At 34.9% G+C, this 23,383-nt stretch overlaps 2 protein-coding genes across 3 annotated transcripts; both read right to left on the bottom strand.

Moving 5' to 3' along the window:
* Positions 1–1,896: 1,896 nt before the first annotated feature.
* LOC125215066 (SNARE-interacting protein KEULE-like) lies at positions 1,897–15,215 on the bottom strand. Its single transcript, XM_048116372.1, has 21 exons — positions 14,968–15,215; positions 12,708–12,766; positions 12,394–12,475; positions 11,401–11,479; positions 8,759–8,809; positions 8,500–8,596; positions 8,371–8,403; positions 8,078–8,203; positions 7,804–7,995; positions 7,629–7,712; positions 7,449–7,547; positions 7,283–7,356; positions 6,413–6,509; positions 6,006–6,131; positions 5,821–5,916; positions 4,751–4,870; positions 4,594–4,671; positions 3,118–3,314; positions 2,803–2,896; positions 2,638–2,727; positions 1,897–2,193 (listed from the first exon to the last, which is right to left on the bottom strand). Exons 1-21 carry the CDS (start codon positions 15,038–15,040, stop codon positions 2,140–2,142), a joined length of 2,001 nt encoding a protein of 666 aa, XP_047972329.1. The 5' UTR covers positions 15,041–15,215; the 3' UTR covers positions 1,897–2,139.
* Positions 15,216–15,673: 458 nt separating this feature from the next.
* Positions 15,674–22,558, bottom strand: LOC125216467 (maspardin). 2 transcript variants are annotated; one of them, XM_048118183.1, is made up of 8 exons: positions 22,234–22,558; positions 21,090–21,215; positions 19,506–19,604; positions 19,117–19,259; positions 18,515–18,618; positions 17,968–18,075; positions 16,332–16,472; positions 15,674–16,209 (listed from the first exon to the last, which is right to left on the bottom strand). In XM_048118183.1, the coding sequence occupies exons 2-8, from the start codon at positions 21,125–21,127 to the stop codon at positions 15,937–15,939; spliced, it is 906 nt and encodes a 301-aa protein (XP_047974140.1). In that variant the 5' UTR covers positions 21,128–21,215; positions 22,234–22,558; the 3' UTR covers positions 15,674–15,936. The 2 variants fall into 2 exon arrangements, with proteins under 2 accessions (XP_047974140.1, XP_047974139.1); XM_048118182.1 differs by having other exon boundaries at positions 18,515–18,623; positions 22,234–22,557.
* Between the last annotated feature and the right edge of the window lie 825 nt (positions 22,559–23,383).

The following is a 23,383-nucleotide window of genomic DNA, read 5'->3' as shown; positions in this document are numbered from 1 at the left end:
ACTTTTTCCTCACTCTTACTTTAATCTCTATACCTTTTATTCTCTCCTACTTAATTATCTTTTTATTTAATTCATTGCACACTTTTTTCTTAATTTCCGTGACAGAAAAAATATCTCCATTATTATGGACCGAATGAAGTATTATGTTTGGATCATAAAATTGAATATCATATTTTAATCCTAGATAAATAGTCATGTGATAATTAGTTATAGTCAAACCTATCTTACTAAATAATCTCACAGCTTATTCTAAATTATATTTCTACTGTCATTTTATCTAAAATCCGAACAAATAGGATATTAGGATCTTTCTGTTATTGGAGGGGAAAGTGGCTGGTTGGATACTTGGCAGCTTGGAATTTGCCAACTAGATTGTCTCGGACCAAAAAAATTAGTAGTAACAGTAGTTAGTAGTAGCAGTAGCATCCAAAGCACATCGCGCTGCGGTCTCCATCTCGTCTCGAAGAGACGAGTCAGATAAGAGACGGTGATGCGGAGCGCATCTCGTCGCGTGTCTCGCCCGGAGGAGCCGTCTCGGAGACAGCTCGCCACGCGCCTTGGCGACGTGGCGAGCTGTGGTTCGTGCGTGACGCCCAATCGCCGGCCCGCGAGTGGGAGTCATTTATATCCGTTAAAATTGATTGTTTTTTTATTTTTTTAAAAATTCAGAAAAATTCAAAAATTAAAAAAATATATAAAAAAAATTCCAAAAATTATACTAGCCTTTTTTATTCAAATTTTTAATTTTTTTTCAATATTTTTAAAGCCTCCAATCACTTCTATAAAATACCAAATCATTCCCACAAATTATCCACCATAAAAAAACTCTCTATTCTCAATCAAACACTCTACATTCTTCATCTCAAAACATTTTTCTTCTCCCAAATTGAATCAATTCATGGATCCATTTGAGCAAATGCGTCTAGTAATTGAATTAATTATGTGTTTTTATTTTTTGAGGATTTTAATTATGTGTTTTTTATATTTTTAGGATTTTAAATTGTAATTTTATTTTATTTAATGAAGTGTGTTTTTTATTAATTGGATTTGTTGAAAATAAAAATAAAAAATAAAATTGAATGAATAGTTAAGAAATGAGATGGTTAAGAGATGGAAGGATGCATGAGATTAAGAGATAGCGTTGTGGATGTCCTAAAGCATTGATGTACTTTAATTTATTTTGTTTAGATACACTAATTATTTTGTCAATACTCCTACTTTTTATATGTTATTGTTTCTCTTTACGTACTTTGTATACGACCAAGGCATGCTCGATTATGCAATAAATAAAATTAAAAAAGACCACAACGACAAAATAGGAAAGAAACATCGTGCTAATTTGGAATATTCTTTTACTACCCCTTGTTGGTCCTGAGAGACGGAGTAGACTAGGTAAGCTGAAAGATGGTTATCGGTTCAGAGGTGAGGCGTGAGTGATGAAGAAAAATGAAATAGATAGAAGGGTGTAGTTGAAGAGAAAGAAGAAAGGGACAAAAATATGTTTAGAGATTACTGATAGTAGCAGTAATTTATTTCCAGTGACGGCAGAATGCCAATAATTATAAAGTTTTACTCCTATCTTTTACTTATAAAATTACTTGTTTAATGAAAAAATTAGTATTTTCTGTTTATTTGTAAATTTAATTAGTGGTTATAATAAAAAAAAAAAGAACAATAGAAAAAAGTTAGTGAAAAGTTAGTTCTCAAATTCTCAGTGATAATTGATTATGGATAATATTGAATCGTGCGTGAACAATGCAAGGGATGTGTTTCGACCAAAACTCACATACCTAGTCGGACATAGAGTTTCAATTATGAACATGCTGCTATTGTTTGTGGTTTGGCATTATAATGATCCACAACGAAGCGAGGTGGGGTTAACTGTAAATAATTAGCTAGAGAAAAAGAGTGACATTCATAGGCAATCAGAAATTGCGATATTCAAAGAATGTATACTTACGCTGTCATACACCATGGATTTCCAGAAAGCCTCAACAAATAAGTTAGTACAACACAACTGCCACAGACCCATTTTGTACACGGTGAGAGTAAATAGAAGAATTGTGGAACGCAGCATGATAGTACTTTGTTATATGATTACAATTGCAAAGCATATCCAGCTTCACCACCCGTAAATATCTAGATCTGGAGATCGTCCAACGACAACTCATTTGCATTCAGTAACTTTAGCTTCTGTAAAATAGAGAATGGAATCAGGGCATTCTACTTAAGGTTAACGATCATACAATCATGTTGATTTATATAGTAAATCTGCAATCTTCTAATAGACACAGTTGCAATCATTTCAACAGGTTTAAAACCAAAGCGAATGCAGAACGCAAAGTCTGTTCGTAAATAATTAGTTAATCTACTGAAATAGAAATCATGAATAAGGAACACATACAATCATCCACTTCAGCGCAACTTATATTGTGAATTCAATCCTATGCATATTCCTACCATATCGACTATTCAATTCTACAGACAAAACATGCTAGCCAAGGACTCATCTAAGAATCAGACACCAGACCTAGGAGTAGATTCATTGTCTCATGAACTCAATACACATTCCCGGTGAATGTAGTAACACAAAAAAAAGGAGATGAATGCATAATAGAAAAGAATGAAGTCTTTTACCGTGATAAATTGCGGGGGATCATCGAGACTGGATGATCCTAGAACAATTTCTCTCTGCAACTTTGTTGATAATTTGTGACAAGCTCGTAACTGCAGAAACAAATTTCAGAAACAAGAGAGAGATCCAGAAACACACACAGAGAGAGAGCACAACTTATATATTACCTCAGAACGGGTTGCCCCACCTACAATAAACACAAAAATCCGTTGACCCATCTTCTTGAAATCACTAGAAGAAGCATGCCTTAAAATTGAATCACTACAAAAAAAAAGGCACGTCAAACAATATAATTTCAAGGTGAAATGATGGGCAAGCATCAGGCAGAGCAACAAAAAGTTGAAAGGCAAAATGCGCAAGTTTTTTTAACTTTAAAATACAGCACTAGACATTTTTCAGAAACCAATAAAGCCAACTTTTATATTACAAAAACCATAGGAGACAAACTGAGTCAATTAACAAAATCAAGACTCCGTAGATACCTTGAATACCCATCGTCAGAGTTCCGTGGACGAGCCCATGTAGCTGTTCTTCTTGATCTCTTTGAATGAGGTGCTGGCATGCTACCTGACCTTGCTGTTAAAGCATGAGAGGATCCATGAATAGTAGGACTAGGTTCATTCATACACGGAAAATCATTCCTAGGTAGTTCGCCTTTACTTAGTTTTTCTACAAGCTCCTGCACGGCATTGGGAACAGATTAGTCAGACAATATGGTTACAATAGACTTCACATGGCAGTCCAACATGTATTACCACTAGTTTTCATCACTAGACACCTTATAATGCATACACAAACCAGAGCAATTTTTAATAGGTTGCTATAAATTTCTATATTGCAATTTTTAATTCAAGCTACCAGAGCATGACAGGGTCAGGTCCTTATTTACTTTGCAAACTTTAATCATAATTATTAGGGGTGGGAATACGGATATCGGGTATTGGGTTTACCCGTACCCGACCTGATACCCGCCCGGTATTGGGTATCCAATATCCACTTTTATGGGATTGGGTATTGAAATTTAAGATAATTCGGGTATTGGGTAACCTGAATGGGCATCGGGAATTACCCGAATACCCGATTTATTATTTCAAGTATTTTTATAAATTAGGTTTAGTCATTTCGGGCTTCAAGAGCCGGGCTAATTTATTTACTAATTATAACTTTCTCTAAACTTATACTCCTAGTATAAATAAGTCAATCTCTCTTACACTAGGTCACTGCTTCAGTGCTTCTACATTTTAATTAAATGTGTAACTTTTAATGTTTTACTTACATAACCGATCCTTATAAATATAATCGTGTACTTTAAAATAAAAGTGACCCATTTTTTTTATATTTTTATACTACAAAATAAAGGCAACATTAAAGATATTAGTCTATTTAAATATTTTCTATAGTTATATAAATATAATTATAATTTGAAAAAAAATTTAGTTATTAACACATGTAAAGAGTGAGGTATTTGGGTACCCAATTTTTCGGGTTTGAATACCCGGGGGCGGGTATTGGATTACCCAAAAATATATCGGGTCGGGTATCGGGTGGACATTTTAGATGATTTTCGGGTTTGAGTACCCGGTTTTTTCGGGTCGGATATCCACGGATAAACGTATTCCCACCCCTAATAATTATGAGAGAATAAATCAACCAATTATGGCCCTGAATACATATAATCTTCATATTGTTATTGAAATTTAAACCAATTCAACATATTAGTCTGAGATAAGTACATTTGAATCCATTCTAACAAGCAGGTTGCTATAAGAATTCATGGAATTTTGAAGCTCATTAAGTAAGCAGTATAACTGGCTGAGGCAAGTCATTGAGTTACCACAGTGATGGTCCATTCTACCAATAGAAGGCTCAAAAGAGAGAGAGGTTCCTATAATTGTTCATCTGTTTTATTGATTAGCTTGTTTGAAGAAAACAGTGGCATTCGTAAACTGTAATTTTACCTCTATAACGGGGTAAAAACGTGATAATTGCCATGTCACTTCTTCACCAGCTCTGTCTTTTCGAGCAGCATGCTTCTTCTGCAAACAAGGAAATATGAAATTAACTTCACTATGATGTGCATGGATACTAAAGCAAAACAACTTTTGTATTCACTACCTTGTGGGCATCAAACTTAAGAGAAAATGGTGCAAGTGAGCTCTTTTTGGGATCTGAAGATGATTCTAGCAATCTCATATTATAAACCGCAGTCGCATCATCTGGTGTTAGTTTAGCCAGCTGCATTTTTTGTAACATGATATTAGTTTTCATATTAAAGCTTTACCAAATTGCTTAATAGCTTCAGCCACAAGAACCACCTCTAGGAATGTATAGACTTAAAAACATACAGCTACCTGTATGCAACAAAATAAAATAAAATAAAAATAAACAAAAAGAGCAAGAGGCAAGAATATGAAAATTAAAGCAAAATACAAAGTCAAGTCCAGAACTTTTTATAGTATCTTATGCTAAAGGGAAGACTTTAAGCAGCACTAATTCAGCCTTCATAATGTTTTTCAACAGTTTTAAAAAGGTGACCTAAAAGTAGGTCTCTCAAAGTAACAGCATGAGTTTTCGCGACTAATTCTTGATGATGTGTATAGTGAGAAAGATGGTACAGATCATTTTTGAGACAGTAGTTGTTTCTATAGTTGTATCATGATTCCAGTTGTACTTGTATCATGATTCCAGGTTCCTTATAAGAAAATTATTTTAAGGCTAAGGCATTACATTTATCAAGGTTACATATGAATAGCTAAATGCATATATTAGCCATCAACATATGTAAGTAACTCTTTAGCCGTTTTTTGCTGAAGGTCTAAAAATTCCTTATTAAGAAATCACCTTTGGTTGGGAAGGCGAACTATGTTGTCAAGGCATGTCCCTGGGATTTTAGGGTCACCAGACTTTTTTTTTCATCTCAAGAAAATGCATGTTTATGTAGAACATGCAATATTTCTCATGCAAAAATGAACACACCGGTGATCCATATGTAAACATGCATGTGAACATAAACTTAATAAGAAGGTTATCCCTACACGAAAGAATATAACAACCACTGGAGTGTGATACCATCTGCTGTAGTTAAGAATCTAAGATTAACAATTAAGAGTTCACATCCACAAGGTTATAAGGCACATGTCACAGCCCCTGGACTATTGAAATAAAAATTCGAAGTTAGCACTAACCTCCATTAACTTTGAGATTTTATCATCATCAAACTTCTCAGGGTATACGGCAGCATAAATCATCAATAATCGCAATTTATATTCACGCGACACATCCTGCAACAATTGACCAATATAAATTACAATCCGTCAACAACAGCTAAGGTTCTTCACATTTTCAGCAGAAAGTATAAAATGCAACTCACCTCTTTTGTTCTAAGAAAGTTAATAATATCCTTGGTTCCTGCATCTCCAAAAACAAGATCCTGCTCTAGTTGACCAACATCTTTAAGCCCAGATTCCCTGATAATTTTGTTAATTTTTCCTGCAATCTGAAGAAACACATAGTTTCAGTCAACCCAGAAACAAAAACAGAAGTATTTTGATTTAACCCAGAAACAAAAATAGAACTATAGAAGTAATTTTTCTGTAACTTATTTGCTTCTCCAAGAATCGGATTACATATTTTTTTTGTCGAGCTTCAAAATGCAATCAAAACGACCCAACATATGCCATTTAGCTTTAACCAGTACTCATTAGCAACACTTTCTGCCAAAGTCATAATACATGTGGACTTGAGTGACGATGACAGAAGATGATAAAATATACTCACATCAACATGGAGAGAGAGCTTTTCAATTTGTTCACTATACTGAGGCAAAGCTTGAACCATCTTTTGCAAGTCCCGAGTAGACAATTCACCACCAGATCTGCATATTTAACTCGCATAATAGATATACATAATACCAGGGCAGGACATATATATTTTTATATCATTACCACAATACAGAAGCATGAAAAAGAAAGACAATAACTTTTAGGATTATTAAGGTTGTTAGGTAAATGAAAATATAGCCATATAACTGAATGTGTTCACTTTTTTCTATACTTGGATGGTTCAAAGTCTCAGAGCAGTGTTATGTCCTGTCCTGCTACAAATTGGTACAACTTTAAGTGATAACATGACAAACTCATACACACACAGCACAACATAACTTTAAATAGAAAAAACAAAGATATGCAAAACCCTCAGCTCTTTAATTCAACCCAAGAACACCAAAACAATTTTAATCCACATTCAAATAGGGGGGGGGGGGATTACAAGGGACCGAGGTTAATAGTTCCAGTTGACATAAGACAACATCATTGAAAATGTCAGCCATGTAATGTTTAAGGTTAAATCCTAGCTAAAACAATAGTCTTAGATATTCGCATTGAAATAGCTACCCAGACCTAAGTATAGCCATATATCTTAACAACATAAAAAAGATAAATACCGAAACAGGCAGCAGAAACATAAACGAAGGTTAAAAGTCCCTAGTAAAGTAATAAGATAATATATTTAATGATAAGTTGACAGATTAAATATTGATCTCCCCAACAAGTAAATTGTCGGTGATCTAAGACTATTTCAAATTAAAAGTTGACATTGGTTAGATGGACCAAATTTTTTAGAAAGCAGCCAAAATATATATTAACCAACCTTGAACCATGAATTTGTGCAGCCTTATTTTTAGACACAAAGTTTGTCATTTTCTCATGCAGCCGCTCACTTGCCTGATAATTGATAAAAGTAAATATAGCAAGTGAGACAAATCTCTGCAAAACTTTATCATAAAATATATAGAAGGAGGATTCTCCATACATACATCAGCTATATGTGCATGTCGGAGCTCTAACCAGATAGGGTCGTGATCCTCTAAAAGAACCTCCTTCTTCTCAGGGCGACCACCTGTCTTGCTTGGAACCTGACCAATATGATTACTTAACATGATTGAGGAACTTCCGAATTGTAATATAACAGACTGGTAAGACCTCAGAAACACTACCTCATGGATGTATTTATTTCCGTCCATATTCAGTAAATCATGGCACATGGCATCATATGTCCATTCATGTATAATAGGAGCGATCTGAACAGAATCATAAGCATGTCATACATGAAAAGGTAAACTGGATTCGAGAGTAATTGAGATATAGGGAAGGAAATAGATAGCTACAAACCTGGTCTATTGATCTATCTAAGATTAGCAGCTCACATGTCTCTAACTGGGGAAAGTTAGGAAGATTGGCTTTATATTTCATCAGATTATTCCATACAGAAGCAGCAAGCTTTGTCGGAATTAGATCACGAAAAGTGGTCATTGTATTAGGGTCAAGGGATTTAGCAGCACGGTAACGCACATATGGAAACTCCTGTCACATCACAATATAATAGAGGTCTTCACTCTGAAATTGCTAATGAAGTGGGCCAACATTTAGGTTTAAGATGACGTACCCTCAAAGAAGCAAATACTGTAGCTATTCGTGACCCCATCACATTCAAACATGCATCACCTCTGCGAGAGCTTTCTTCATCCCCGAAGAGATCCTCAAGGGCTCTCTCATTGTCAGTGATGAAACCCTGAAGTATTTGTATTAGCCAATTATTAAATGAATCCGTTCCATTTAATGTTGTAGTTATCACCATGCAGCAGGAACAGTTTAAAATACACGGATCTGAATGCCCCCCTCTGATATAGCATGACTTATTTTACAAGAACTAACACAAAAGTATAAATGATTGTATACCTGGCTGTCTATAGCGAAATATTCCAAGTTCATCTGTACATTTCAGATTCAAATAAGAACAAATACTAGATCTACCGCTAGTAATTTGTATGGACACAGACAGAAAAGAAAGGACGAAAATCGGGTAACCTCTCTTAAGGCACCGATGCGAGATAAAACACTTCCATCCTTCTTTATTTGGGCCACCAATTCGCGGGAAACAGGTGAACTGAAGAAGATAAATGCCCTGAAGGCAGATTAAAAATAAATTAGATAAAACAGAGAGATGATGAGCCCAATATTTTTTCTATAGCAATAGACGCAGATAACTCCACAAATGTTAGTTGGAAGGAATCCATAAAACAGTAGAGGAACACCTAATGAAATAGAAATGGAACATTTGACATACTTTCTGTACAATGGCGATTTTCCAGACATATCAGACAGGAAGATGACGATGCTGCACCATCAAGAAAATGAAGGATAAGAGCAAGAACTAGAGGCATATAAAGAAAAGAAAACATTAACTAAAAGTTATCTAGAAGAACTTTGCAAGCAAAAACATTCAAAAAAACTAGTAGGGAACTGTATGGACTATGCTAGCAGCCACAACATTTACTGTGTAATTAGCATCAGAAGTATGAAATTCCAAAGAGCAAGTAATTACCAACCCTCCCCAGGCTTGAACTGCAGAGCTTTGATATACAAAGTAACAAAGCTCACGGAGCATTTTACCACAAAATGCAAACAAATAAAAACACTTGAGTGTTTCCTATCAATATAGCCAAAGTACCAAGGTTTTAAGTCCCCAGACATTTTCCAGTGACCCCGCGAGGCATAAGCCTCGAGGCAGTCCAAAGCGTAACACCAAGGCAGAAATCGTGATACACATGAAAATTATGCCTAATAGAACACGTAAAAACTAAGTACGGCAAATATATGAGAAAAACAATACTCCCTCCGTCCACCAATATAAGGCCAAGTTTGACTGGGCACGGGTTTAAGAAATGTTGTGGAAAGTGAATGTAAAGGGTTATTGAAATGTGAGTCCTACTTTTATATATTGGTTTTATAATGAAATGTCAGTGAAATAAAGTTAGTGGAATGTGGGGTCCATTACCAAAAGTCGTAAAAAAGCAAATGAGACTTTTATTGGTGGACGGACAAAAATGGTAAAATGGGACGTGTATTGGTGGACAGAGGGAGTAAAACATATAAGCTCATGACTACTAATGGCTTCAAAATCTAAAAGGTTAAATAATTATTATCCATAATCAAATGTCCACGATGCAGCGCGCGCGCGAGAGAGAGTTCTCTCATTTTCTTTAGGTTTAGCATTCAGGAACTTACTTTTTTACTTTTAATTTGTTTATTGAGGCTGTTTTAACAGCCCCCTTCAAACTGAGGCAAGAGAGAAGCCCATTCAATTTTCGTCCTTCAAAACCAGGAAAAAAAAGGAAGAAGAAAAATGCAGGTGTGCCTCAGCAGGTTCGAGGCATCCGCCCAGTTCGAACAAGGTGAGGTGCTCAAGAGCAATTTCTGGGTGCCTCGCACCAAGCAAAAGCACATTTTAAACCATATAAAGTACATTGGTTATCCAAATTCAACGAGGAAAAAGAGCGCTATTTGTGAAGGGCCAAGCAAGGAATTAAAAGTTGCCTATATCATGCGTCTTTCCTGAAAAAAGTTTTGGATGTAGTTACGATCTTCCAGCTTGGGCAACCTCCAAATAGCCTATGTAAAAACTAAAAAACCCTTTACATGCGTAAACAACATTGCAGTGCTGATAACTACCGCATTGGGCAATAAATATTGGAAAAGGTTGAGCAAAACCTATTACAATAATATTAGTGGGTAGAAATTAGAAAATGCAACCTCTCAGCTCTTTGTACATAGGTCATATTACAAGAAAAATACAAAAGAATATCACATCTTGGCAGGTTTAAACCGAGAATAGAAGGCCTGAAGCTTGTTTAGGATACACAAGATTTTTGCATTTTTACCTAGTCAAGGGGCCTAATAGGGTCAGCACTTGCCCCTGCTGTTATAAACACTACCGTACCACCTTGTATTTACATAATACTCCTAAGATCATTGCATTCTCAGTGATTGATGAAAAAGAATATCAAATAGAAATTTGTTCAAGTGTCTCAATCTGTGAGAAAAATCTCTTTCTATATGGACATATTGTGATTAAATGCAAGGAGGTTGCATGTCTTATGCACTCACTCAAAATGCCCACCTAGATTTTGTGTTCTTTACAATTTAGCTAGAGCAAATTGCATGGTGCACCTACAATTTACGATGTGACTTTTCTTAGTTGGTTTCGTTTTTCACCCCAGCAGGAAGCATGATATCTCACATAAGTCATGACTCATAGTCATAAAACCAGATTAAGTTCAGTAAACTAACCCTTCCTGCTTTAATGTGCAACACTTATCATATGGTAAAAGATAATGGTATCTACTATCTAGTACTCCAACATTTATCTTCCAGATATAAGCGACTACTATATCAAACTAGTGGTATTAGAATGCCACCAAAGTGCTGCTACTTCCATATTTTTAAAACTACTGCACCTACAACTCAATACTATCATCAAACAAACAAGATATTACGATGCTGCTAGCTCAGAAGTCAGAACTGTAACTTTCATACTTGCTATCCTAACTGAAGGCAGCACAAATGCATTATGATCTAAGGCAAGACAAAATGGAAGAAATTGGTAGATTTCTCCGAAATATACTGAAGGATGACCATCGCTAGAAAGACGAGCACCACATGCCACAGTGCTTCAAACGGCCTGCTTTTAGATCACCAATTCTATAATTGCTGCTAACAAAATCATGCACTACAAAGCTACAAAATGTTATAAATCTACATGTTAATTCATTGTCACTCAGTAGCATAAATAATAGTTAGAAGAAGAAAATGAAAAAGGATAATTGATATATGATGAATAACATTCATTTAAGGATGCTCTGAGTCCGGTAACTATCAGGGTGATGCCAAAACCAAAGTCAGATGATAAAAAAAAGTGAACTCACGCACTTTTCTTTGGTTGGTTGGATGAAATATATGGCATCCATGGAGGGCAAAGGTTGCCTTCGTTTGTGTATATCTTCCACCACTGCAACAGTTCAGAGAAATTGTTACTTCCTCTATCTAAAGAATTTATTGCATTTATTTGTATCAAAGTGAATCTTTCAAACATTAGACAATCATATGCTACTTTTTGTTCCATAAAAAATAGTACTACTAAAAGAAGTGAATTGCAATTAGGAATCAATCAAATACATGTTTCTTCTTTCCAGAAAAATGAAGTTAAAGATTACACTAGACATGGAGTCCAGATATAATGCTTCCACCAACTTATAATAAATCAAAACTGCATGGACCAAAGGACCTCTACACATCCAAAGCTTTTCTATTGGTCTAAGCATACAGATAATACGTCTGACTGTTTTCATAGCAAGCCATAAAATATGTTATTATAAAATGGTATTAAATGCACAAATTAGAGAAATTACATAAAGGTACAAGGATGGTACAGGCTGACAGGCATGTAAATTATAAAGGGCAAACAGTAAAGTAACTCACCAAATAGCTAGCACAAAGAGACATTTAGTACCTGAAGTATTTGGTTAGACGTTTAAACAGTAAAGAATATGGATTTGAAGTTGCTTTCATAAGAAGGTAAGTTTCAACAGGTTTTGTTCTGTGAATATCATAATCAATATTTATATTCACTATCTTTACAATGAGAGTTGACTATAACTGTTCAAATCATTGCCTGAAATAGTAGTGGTATTAATGTAGTTGTTGTTGTTAGATTATTAAATTATCAAAGTATCAATTATTGGTCTTGTACTGAGTTTTATACAGGGGTTACATGCATATTATTGAAACATTTTACAAGCAACATACAAGCACTCACATTAATAAATACACTATGAACAATAACACCTTGTAATGTATAAAGATAAGATCATGGCATAGATGTATGAGAGCAACAAGAAAACAATAGTGTTGGGTATTTCTTACATGAAACTCCTTCCTCTGTGATATCTGCCATCTTGCATGCGTAAGACATTATTTTAACAGTTATTTTGTCCATAATGAGTACCTACATGTCAATGTATCAGAACATGGAGGTGACAAACTTGTAGAAAATTAGGGATAAAGGGGCATCACATGATAGATTAATTTTAAAAACTCGATGCCTTAGGCAATATACATATATGCAGATGTAAGGGATTGATGGAGAGGAGAAGTCCAAGTAATCCTCCAACCCAATTACCCACTCCTAAAATCTTATCAATTTTCTGAATGCAAGAGAAATGTTTATTCTTTTCTACCTTCCAACTCGACTTTGAGTCCCCTGTTTTGGCTGATCGGAGCATTTCATATAACAATCCTGTATATGGCATAGCAGAAATTACCAATTTTGAGAACTTACACAAGACAAAAAATATATAAATGCAATCCTTCAAAAATAACCACCACTAAGAAATATTTTCAGAGAACAAACTACTACTCACACCATTACATCAGCAAGCACAACACAAGTCATAAGAAACTGATAAAGGAGATTGGAAAATTGACTTCTGGACCAGATATTATGAACTACAAAATAGTTAAACTACTTTAATCAGTTAACATGTACCAGTTGTAAGAAAACTGATACAGACTGAAGCTCAATGATCATTAATGTATGCATCAACAGATGTAAGATCCATAGGAAGATTGAATTCCAACTTTCCAAACTTATTGGTTATTTTTAACAGGAAATTTTTTAGCGATCAACTGTTTCTAAAAGTAGATAGTAGAAAGAAACTGATACAGACTGGAGCTTCTGAAGCTTTTTAACTTCTGGTGCTTAATGATATTCTTTAACTAATGCATCAATAGACGTAAAAAAAGAAATGGTGCTTGAATTGGATCTTAAAAGTGGTGCTTAAACAGGGAATTTATAGTATCAACAGCTGCTACAAGTAATCATTAAAAAGATTGAAACAGATTGAAGCTTGGAAGGTATTCAAATCCTAGTATTCAATTCTGAAATCAATGTATCAACAGGCACTAAAAACCATAGAGAGGCTCAGTTGGCCATTTTACTAGTGGTGTTTTATTAGAATTTGCGTAGCAACCCACCAGTTCCTACAAGTGACCAGCACAAAAAAACTGATTCAGATTGGATCTTAAAAGTGGTGCTTAAACAGGGATTTTATAGTATCAATGATCAACAGCTGCTACAAGTAATCATTAAAAAGATTGAAACAGATTGAAGCATGGAAGGTATTCAATTCTGCAATCAATGTATCAACAGACACTAAAAACCATAGAGAGGCTCAGTTGGCCATTTTACTAGTGGTGTTTTATTAGAATTTTCATAGCAACCCACAGTTCCTACAAGTGACCAGCACAAAAAAACTGATTCAGACTGGACCTTGATAAAGCTTTTCAAGTTCTGGTGCTCAATGACATTCTTCATCTATGCATCACCTTATGGAATATAAGAGAATTAAATGTTCTATCTTATTAGGTTATTCAAGATTTCATCCGGAAAGGCCTCCTCTTCTGCCGATACTTTTTTTTCTGAGAAAGGTGCTTTCTAATATACTATGGTGTGATACAGGAAAATCCTGCTCTACCATGTCAATTGGTTATTTGGTTTCCATGCCTTCCGTAATCAATTTACATTCTTTCTGATCATAGAAAAGTATTGAACAAAAAATAAAATTTCATGAACTAGAATATATCCTTTTGTGTCAGAAAGTAATGATCTTGAATAACAGGAGATGCTGACATCTAAAAACTATCAATAGAGTATTAGAAAACTCTCAAAGTCTCAATTAATTGTCTAAAGGTAAGACATAACTCTAAGTTGTGAACTAGTTTGGGACCTGCATTACTTATCAAGGTATCTTCAATCTTCATGATCAAGAGTGCTGATAATACAGGAAACATTGCCAATGATACAGCATAACTATAGCATACTAGATCCTAACTCATTTGTTAAAGCGTTACGGTGGCATACTCAAATTTGAAAAAGATAATTAACAATAGAGCCGTGCTAAGACTGTTTACGATAAGTATCACAGAGCCATATCTAGTAGTATCTGAAAATGACCACATTTTTTAAAGAAACTGAGGAAATTTGGTGCCCTTAACACGCTGACTCGAGTGAAACTCTAAGCAGAATTATAAGCTAAGTATAATCTTAGGAATATATACATCAATCATTAGCACTGGAAACTTGCTGGCGGTTTTATTCAGTTGATCTAAATCAGTTTTCAAGCCTCAAATCCAACAACAATTTTCGCCTCCCAAATAATTTAAGTGATGTTACACGATCACTACATCCAACATCAAAGTATACAACTACATCGAGATCAAGTCATACACAATAACAAATACCACAAAATCAAAGGCACCAATACAATAACGGAAAGAAAACTGAAAATAATTCCCGCAAGATTTACTAACAAGCATCAATCTCGAATGAAGAACCACACTCAACCCAATCACATGCACAAACCAGCTAATTTTAACACACTCTCCGGAAAATACGTACAGGTCGTAGAAATTAGGCACAGCGATGCAAAATTGACTTACTATCTCGGCTAATTTGGCGAAAATTCTTATACTCGCTCCCCTGCGACGACGTATCGGAATCAGACATCGACATGGCGATAGTTTCTAAAGGCGAGACTGCTTCCTTCTGTGAGAGATCAATCAGAGTCCCGAAATAACGTTGTTGATCCTGATTTCTGGTTGTTGATTGTTGAGAGAAATAGAGAAACAGATGCTTTCATAGAAGGAGGGAAGACAGAAATGGCATTTAATTCGGGTTTTGCGTGGGTTTGACTGTTCGACCCCCTATTTGGTGAATTTTCGGGCGGGTCGGCCTTTTTCTCAATCTTTCCTTTATTTTTCATTTTTATAATTTGATCATTTCAACCTTACAAATTAAATTTGATAAGTGTTGAAGTAATATGAAAGAAATATCTAGAATTAATGTGGATTTACGCTAACTCTTATTTTCTTTTGTTATACTCCATTTCATTGTTTCAAGGTCAAATTTTGTACTAATATCAACCATTAAGATTTGCTTGAAATACTTATTGCATTCAAAATATATATTCAAACTTCAAATTTCACGAGTAAATATACGCATTTAAATCAACTATTTTGGTTATGAATTTTTTATGATAAATCCACTTCTCTGTATAGGTCTTCATTAAACCATCATAGTTACTTGGGTTGTGTGAGAGCGGATTGTTTTTCATCATGGCAACATGCTTATTTAGAAAATTGCAGAGGAGCACAATACGATTATACAAAGGAAAATGTTGGTTTCTCACACAGAAAATGGATGATAAAATTTCAAGACAAGCATCCCCTATCCAGAAAACTTCAATATTAATGTACAAAATAATACATCAAATAATGCTTAAATTCCCAACACTGGTATCCTATTAATGTACAATCTATGCAAAATGGAGCAATTTTAAGAATGATATATTCATGCGAAAGCTCCGATTCGTCGCCATAGCTTTCAGCATAAGTGGTCATGTGCATCGATCACTCATCATTAGATAAATGCACATTCCTGAGAATCTCATTATCAAAATTACCCAGAAAAGGAGTTTCCAAAGCCAGAGGTGATTCGTTTTCATTTGTGGCGACACTGTTTTCATTTGTGACACCAATGTAGTCCCTCGTCTCGTCTTTTGAGACATCGTCCACACCACCTCGTTCATTGTTTTGGTCACTTGAACTCTCACCAGCACCATCCCTATTGGTGCCTTGGACAAGTTCTGGCTGGGCTTCAACACCAACTCGTCTCAGGTGTAGCTGTGATTAATCAAGTTAATGCTCGATTACTTTTGAAAGATGCAATTGCTATGACCACAGTGTAAAATAGTCTCAAAAATCGTGATTTGGTATGGATGGAATAAGCAAAAATTAGTATATACCTGAAGATGAAGATTTACTTCATCTGGCCGTGAAAGAAAAGGAAAATCTCCACCAGACTTGAGATTCGCTAGTCTGGCACCAGGATATCGTTCAATCACTTGATCCTTGAGTTCTTGAGGAACCGCACAGAAGTCATTGGTCTTCAACAAAACAAGAAATAATCATGAATTCAGTAAAGTTGCCTTTTATTCATGGTGTACATAAGCACAAGTTGATTCGTGATCCGGTACATCAAAAGCTATAAAGCTGAAAATATAACCACAATACAATTTATTGCATCTTATGTTGGATTTTCAGAGTTTTCCAACTCTATGCTGCAGCCACACTGAATCAGCTGGCGTTACAATGCAGCAGAGCTGAGCGACACACGCTTGGGATGGACAGACCGATTGTCATAGACACACAAGTAAATAACAAACTTCGTGCAAATTTTTGAAGATACTCTACATTTAAAGAATGCTTGTCTAATTTCATGAATCATTATGAAGGGGAAATATAAAAATACAACTTGGAAAACCATGTACCTCCAAACAGTAAATATAATAATATAACAATTCAGAAAAAAAAAAGTTTGTAATATTACCCTAATTGATTAGGGTTTAGGAAGCAACTAACAAATAGTTAAGAAGACTAGAATTTAATTTCATGATTGAAATAGATTCTAAGGTGACTTTACTTTTCATGATTGATAAGATATAGTAAATCAGTATTTTTATTCTCATTACTAGGATTTATCCACTCCATCCTTTCAAAGGGATATGGATCCAGCAAATTTAAGCTCAAATGATAGATATTAATCATAATTCAAGAGCCGTGGGGATATCCAAAGTTCCAATCCATCTTATAAACAAGGGATTAGCCTATACTAATTTTATCTATCTAGACTAATCCTCAAGTAAACAGGCCATAAATGCTAAAACACTCAAGGTAGAACCAGTGAAGAGAAAACTGAAAATAACTATAAGAAGCAAAATTTGTTAAGATAAAAGAGAGTATGTAAAAGTGATACATTGATCTTGATAATATTTTAATGAATTTGAAAAGGATAGGAGTAAAGAATGAAAATGGAAAACATGATATCACTAATAGTAAAGTACTAAATGATGCTTGGAAAGTAAAATTAGCTTAGATTATGTTACTGGAAGTACAGAATTTATAAAATCACTAGAAGAAGTCTACATTTTTAAAATTATATCCCCAAACCCCTGGCTCCAGTTTTGTTTGAACAAAGTATATGTAAAAAACTGCCAATTAGCAAAATATTCAAAACTTCCACGGTGTAGTTGAAAATCATGATGTTAACATGTTCCTTCGCATATTCAATCTAGCATTCGCTCTGTATTTCCTTTCAAACAAAGTATACTGAGATTTGGTTTCTTTAGTGTCTCTTCAACTATATCATACCCTGGATGTGAGGTGAGCCTAGATGGATAAAATTTGCTACATCTGTTTAGAAGAGATAAAAAAGAATTGCCTCTTCTTCCGTGTAATAATAGGATTTGGATTGGTAAGATTAGACAAGTTTTCCGTCAGAAATTATTTGTTAGAAAGATTTCTATGGATAAAGAACCATCATTGAAAATCAACCACATGCTTGTCTTCATCGCTAGACACACCAAATGACAGTATACTTACATCCATTATTGTTATAAAAGTATCTGAAAGCCGAAGTGGTCCAACTGATGCTGAATCCACCGTTAAACTCAACCTTGAGGCCAAGTCATCTTTAGAAAGGGTCTCAACCTGCATTGAAGTCAATGTACACGCCTTAGTAAAGAATTTGCTGTTCATATGCCTGGATGATAAAGATTAAAGCGACCAAATCGTGAATCTTTGGTATTCTTGTTCACATATTCCCTTTATCAAGGTTGGTTGTCCACTAACATGAAGTGTATTTATTATTCTAGGAATGCCTAGTAACTCAATTACTATTTGATAGCCAATTTTTCTACACAAGTCCAATGGAACTATTTGAGTAAAATTAGACTGAGGGAGAAAATACATCTATAACATCTGGAGTTCTGGACGTACATAATCATTAAAAATATGTGCCAAAACAAACACAAACTGAAACCAGCAAGCACATACAGTTTTTGCATAAGAAGTTACAAATTAGAGCAACAGTTGAAGCTACAAGCAGAAAGACATCGCGAGTTGTCATATTCTTTTAAAAATTATTCACCTGTGCAACAACAAAATCCACTGAATCTGCAATGAAAGGTTCATGAGGACCATCACGGATTCCAGTAAGGACATACCGTTTCAGTAAAAACGAAGGGGCCCAGCCTACACTGTCAAAAATTAAGTTTTCCATAAATTATAATAAGGTTACGGACAACAGACAGCACATGAAGATGAAGAAGCATGTGTAGTGACAATGACAATACAGCAGTTTCACCAAGTGGGAGTGCAAATAAAGCCAATTGATAGAAAAGATATACTAGGCAAAAGTCACAATCTAATTACAGAATTAGCATTTCAACTGACACCTGTTAATGTGCCTCATTTGATAATAAAAAATGTCAAAACTGGTACTTATTAATATATAATGGTTGATACCCCAACCTTACCCCAACCTAAAAACATTGAAACACCTAAAATATATTTTTGTAGACAACAATGGTCTTTTAAGGCCCAGATTATTACAGACCCAGTTCAGAATTCAGATAGAAACATTTCAGAAACTGAAATATTAAGTTGAAGTAATGCAACATAAAACAAACAAATATTATATTAGATCTAGCTTGTCTAGCGAAAAGGATCAAAGCATCATTAATGACATACATGGGAGCCCAAGGCATGGCTGCCGAAAAATTACTTGTCTCCAAGAACGTGTTTGAGAGTACCAATGATTTAACTCTCCGTGGACGATGCTGAGCAAAAAGTTGAGCCAGGAACCCTCCAAGTGATGTGCCATACAGATGTATCTGGAGGTCAAGAAGAAAACTCTTCCCTTCATGATGAGCAAGAAGAAAGTAGGGAAAGCGAACAAGAAACCAGAGGAGAAATACTCTAGCCAGCAACTCATTATGTACAAAATGATATTCAACACAAACATAGCATAAAATATGGACTTGCAATCTAATATAAGTATGACAGAATCTCTGTCCTTTCATCTATATTAACATAAGGATGCTAATGCCCATTGAGTGCAATTTTTAAGGACATCTTACATGGTGGACATCAATAACATCCAAAAACTTCTCAAATGCTTGGATCCACTCTTGATTATTCCATACACGGGGAATATCAACTGATATGACTCGATAACCCTGAGACATTAGTAAATCAAATCAATGGCCTTATCAAGAACAAGTTATTTTACTTTAAGCCAAGTGAAAGAACATCGTAGAAACCATCTCAAATGAAGATCACCTTCAAATTCCAATAAGTAAATACCACACAACAGAATTCAAAAGGAGAGACAACTGCATCAACAATGGGAAAAACAGGCATAACATCTCTCTGCTCAGAAGTTAAACCCTAGAATAAATACGGGAATTAAGCTGGAGCTAGGCTGGAAAGTTGTGCATTAACACAGTTAAATATGCACGTTGATGACGCAGTATACAATCTCTGCAGTACAATAGTACATTACTCCCAACAGTTCATGCATAGAGGTTACCCAAATTTTCTGGGCACTGTTTGCCAATAGAAATTTTAGTAATTTAAGAAACGGACAGTTTTCAGTCGCCAGGTGTCTATTTAGATGCATTTTCAGGGGGGGGGGGAGAGAGAATTAGCTAGGCATTTTGAAAATAAACATGAAGTAATAGAAACATCTCAAAAGGGCAAACTCAATAGGCTTTTACTGACTTCAGTGAGATAGAATGATGGAGACATATAATCAATTAATAATGCAGGTTTAAGTGTTGAATTTCCTATTACTATAATTGTAGTTTGTAGTCGAAATGTGCTTCAGGAGTGCATTGGAAGACCATCTCACAATAATAGATCTGAAACATTGAAGTGTATCTTGGAATAAAATTTGCACAATATTCGTCAACTTGTCTCATCATTTTTGCTAACATTCTCGAAGTCACAACTTAGAGACTTGTAAACTAAGACGATCGAGTAACAAAGAGATATCCAGACATGGGAGCCCATTGGGTATGGCGTGCTTTCTTTTCCAAATGGCTCTTGATTCTGACTTTTCTTGCCTCCAAATTCTAATCCATGTTTCTTTTCTTTATACAGAAAATAAGTGAATGCTAAACAGTTAAAGTAAGAGATATTTGTTTGAATACAAAGATAACAAATAGACACCTACATAAGTAGCAAACGCAAATTCACTGGAAGTTCTGTGCAGTCACCATGAAAGAGAAAGCAAATTGGTATCGGGAAGTCTCTGTATGCATAGGACCTTGTGAAGAGAATACCATTTAACTTATAGGAGTAGTTTAAAGTGGATATTGTAATGAAAGTCAAGCGCCTAGGTCACACTGTATATTATGTGACTGGAAGACAGCCAACAAGGGAAAGTTTAACACCAAGCAAATGCTCATAGATGTATAATGTATGAATAAATAATGGATGAAGAATGATTCAAAATATGTAATAAAATCATATAGGTATGGGGGTCCTTTTATCTAAAAAGCACAGATGTGAAGTACAACGATAAACAAGTACTTCATTGAACTGTGGCCACTCATCTTATGTCACAGTTTCCCGAATCCAGCATCCGTTCAATAAAACACTTAAGTGTCTGCAAGCAACCATAAACTAGTTTGATATTTGAGTAATCTGGAGCTCATTACCTTATTTGATAGTGACATGATTTGTTTGTAGTACACATCAGCAGTTCCAGCTATACCAGGCAGGCAGATTAAAGGAGGCACGTATTTTGGACCAAAATCGTAATATCTCCATTGCTTTGAGCCAATCTACATTGAAAATTTGAGAAACTATTAACTTCTGTTGCCCAATACAAAGTTCATTCTTCTCATGAATAATGTCAACTATAAGAAAACCAGAAAAGCATAGCATATGCTAGCCTTAATAAGTAACAAGATAGTAGTCCTTCACAGATGCTCATCAGTTATGGAAAATGACACGGGTGAATGTGCCTCCATATCACATTTAGGAGTATAATTACCCAACATCACTAAAGGAATTAGAAAGTAAAAAACTGCCAAATAGCTGAAGATTTTTAAGCATGGTTATCCTATACTTCTTTCTGAACATTCCAATATCATAAAGGTTGTGCTGAATGTGCCCCCCTCCCATTGAACAATAGATCCCGATAAGAACAACTTCATATGAAGTTTCATCCCAGCAGTGCCTTTGTTACTCATTAAAGGTGTTTTCTTCTTTGATGGAAAAGGACACTCTTTTCACACGTTCTATAGATGGAAAGAGGATTTGGACAGTCCCTGTTTCTACCTTTTCACTCCAATTCATGATAATGTTATCATTGGGTGTTGATGTGACAAGATTTTTCCCATGATTTCAACCTTAAAGAGCATGGCATAAAAATATGGGAACCACCAAAATGTGATAAAATCCGTTCTTTGCTTATGACAAATCCGCACAGAAGGAGAACATCCCTAATTCTACTTAAATATGGACAATACCAATCCTTACTAGCATGTACATGATTCCATTAACTCGAATCTAATCCGCTCAAAAACTGATGGCATCACACTTTCGACAAAACGACAATCAATTAAGTAAAGATCTCAACTTCAATAATAACACGTAAAGAGAACTTCAGACCAGTGATCATGGACGATCCAAAAAATTCAAAACACTACTTCACCACCAAAATTAAGATGAGAATTGAGAACTGAAACCAGAAATTCCCCAATTGAGCAATCAAGCAAATCAGACAGATAAGTGAGTACAGTTTCATAGTGAATCGATATTTAAATCCCCAAAAGGAGGAAGGAAACCAGAGCTTACCGGGATTTTATGTAAAGGAACCTGAGACTTGAAGTAGATGTAGTCGCCGGGGACTGAAAATGAGCCTTTCATTGCCGATTTTAACGCATCTAATTTTGTATGAGATCGATTCTAAAGAGTAATATTGCACCTTTAATTAGCTTGGGATTTGTGATTTTGATTGGGGTTTGCTTCTTTTTTCCTTGCCTTTGCAAGATTTAGGAGAGAATTGGTTAATTCCGATTCATTGGGTTTGACGAGGAGCAGAAACAACGAAATGGGCGGTCCACGTGGTGGTGGGGGGCCCATCATTGTGCTGGCGCACGCATTGGGAAACCGGAAACATCAAGAGTGAACGAAACAGCTAAACTTAATCACTGAGGTCCTCGCAAGAAATCTTTATCTTTTATGGCATTGAATTGTATTTTTATCAATTTCAGACCCTATATTTGGAAAAACCTTGAGCACACAACCACCATTCGTAATTTTTATTCACATAGGAATGTTATGCTACATTCTTTGCCAACTTATTATGTTAGCGCTACTCTTGTTTGACACGGGTTTATTGTTGTTAGCTTTGATTTAGTATATATTTAATTTGACTTTAATATATTAAAAAATGTTATTAAAATTTTTAATTTAAAAAAATCATGAAAAAATCAAATTATTATTTTATTAATTTATTTAAAATTATAGAGAAAATGAGTAAATCGAACTTTGATTTTAATGAATTATGTGAAATTAAAATTTCAATAATATTTTATAATGTATTTGAATCAAACCAAATACTATATAAATCGAAACGAACAATACTAAACGTATGTTAAACGAGATTGTTGCTCACATAAGGAGTTCGCATAAGATATATAACCGGACCGGATCCCCTACTCCACTCCTACTCCACCTACTCATAATAAATAACATGTTGTTCTCTATATGCAAATACTTAACTTTAAAGCACTTGTATTATTCCATTAGAGAAAATGTACATAAATTGTATTATTCTTTTTTATCTTCATCGTTTATTACTTAAATTTGAAGCACGTACAGTGTTCATCTTTGTAACTCGAGTAGTCTCTTAAACTAGTAAAGAGAAAATGGGAAAAAAGTTATTGTTAGAAGTCAAATCCATATCATTAATATTGTTTTGTTATGTTAACTGCAAAAAATA

Source organism: Salvia hispanica, chromosome 3, assembly GCF_023119035.1.
Source record: "Salvia hispanica cultivar TCC Black 2014 chromosome 3, UniMelb_Shisp_WGS_1.0, whole genome shotgun sequence".
In the NCBI taxonomy this organism is placed as follows: Eukaryota; Viridiplantae; Streptophyta; class Magnoliopsida; order Lamiales; family Lamiaceae; genus Salvia; species Salvia hispanica.
The sequence above is the reverse complement of the archived record's forward strand: the minus strand, read 5'-3'. Positions and strand labels throughout refer to the sequence as shown.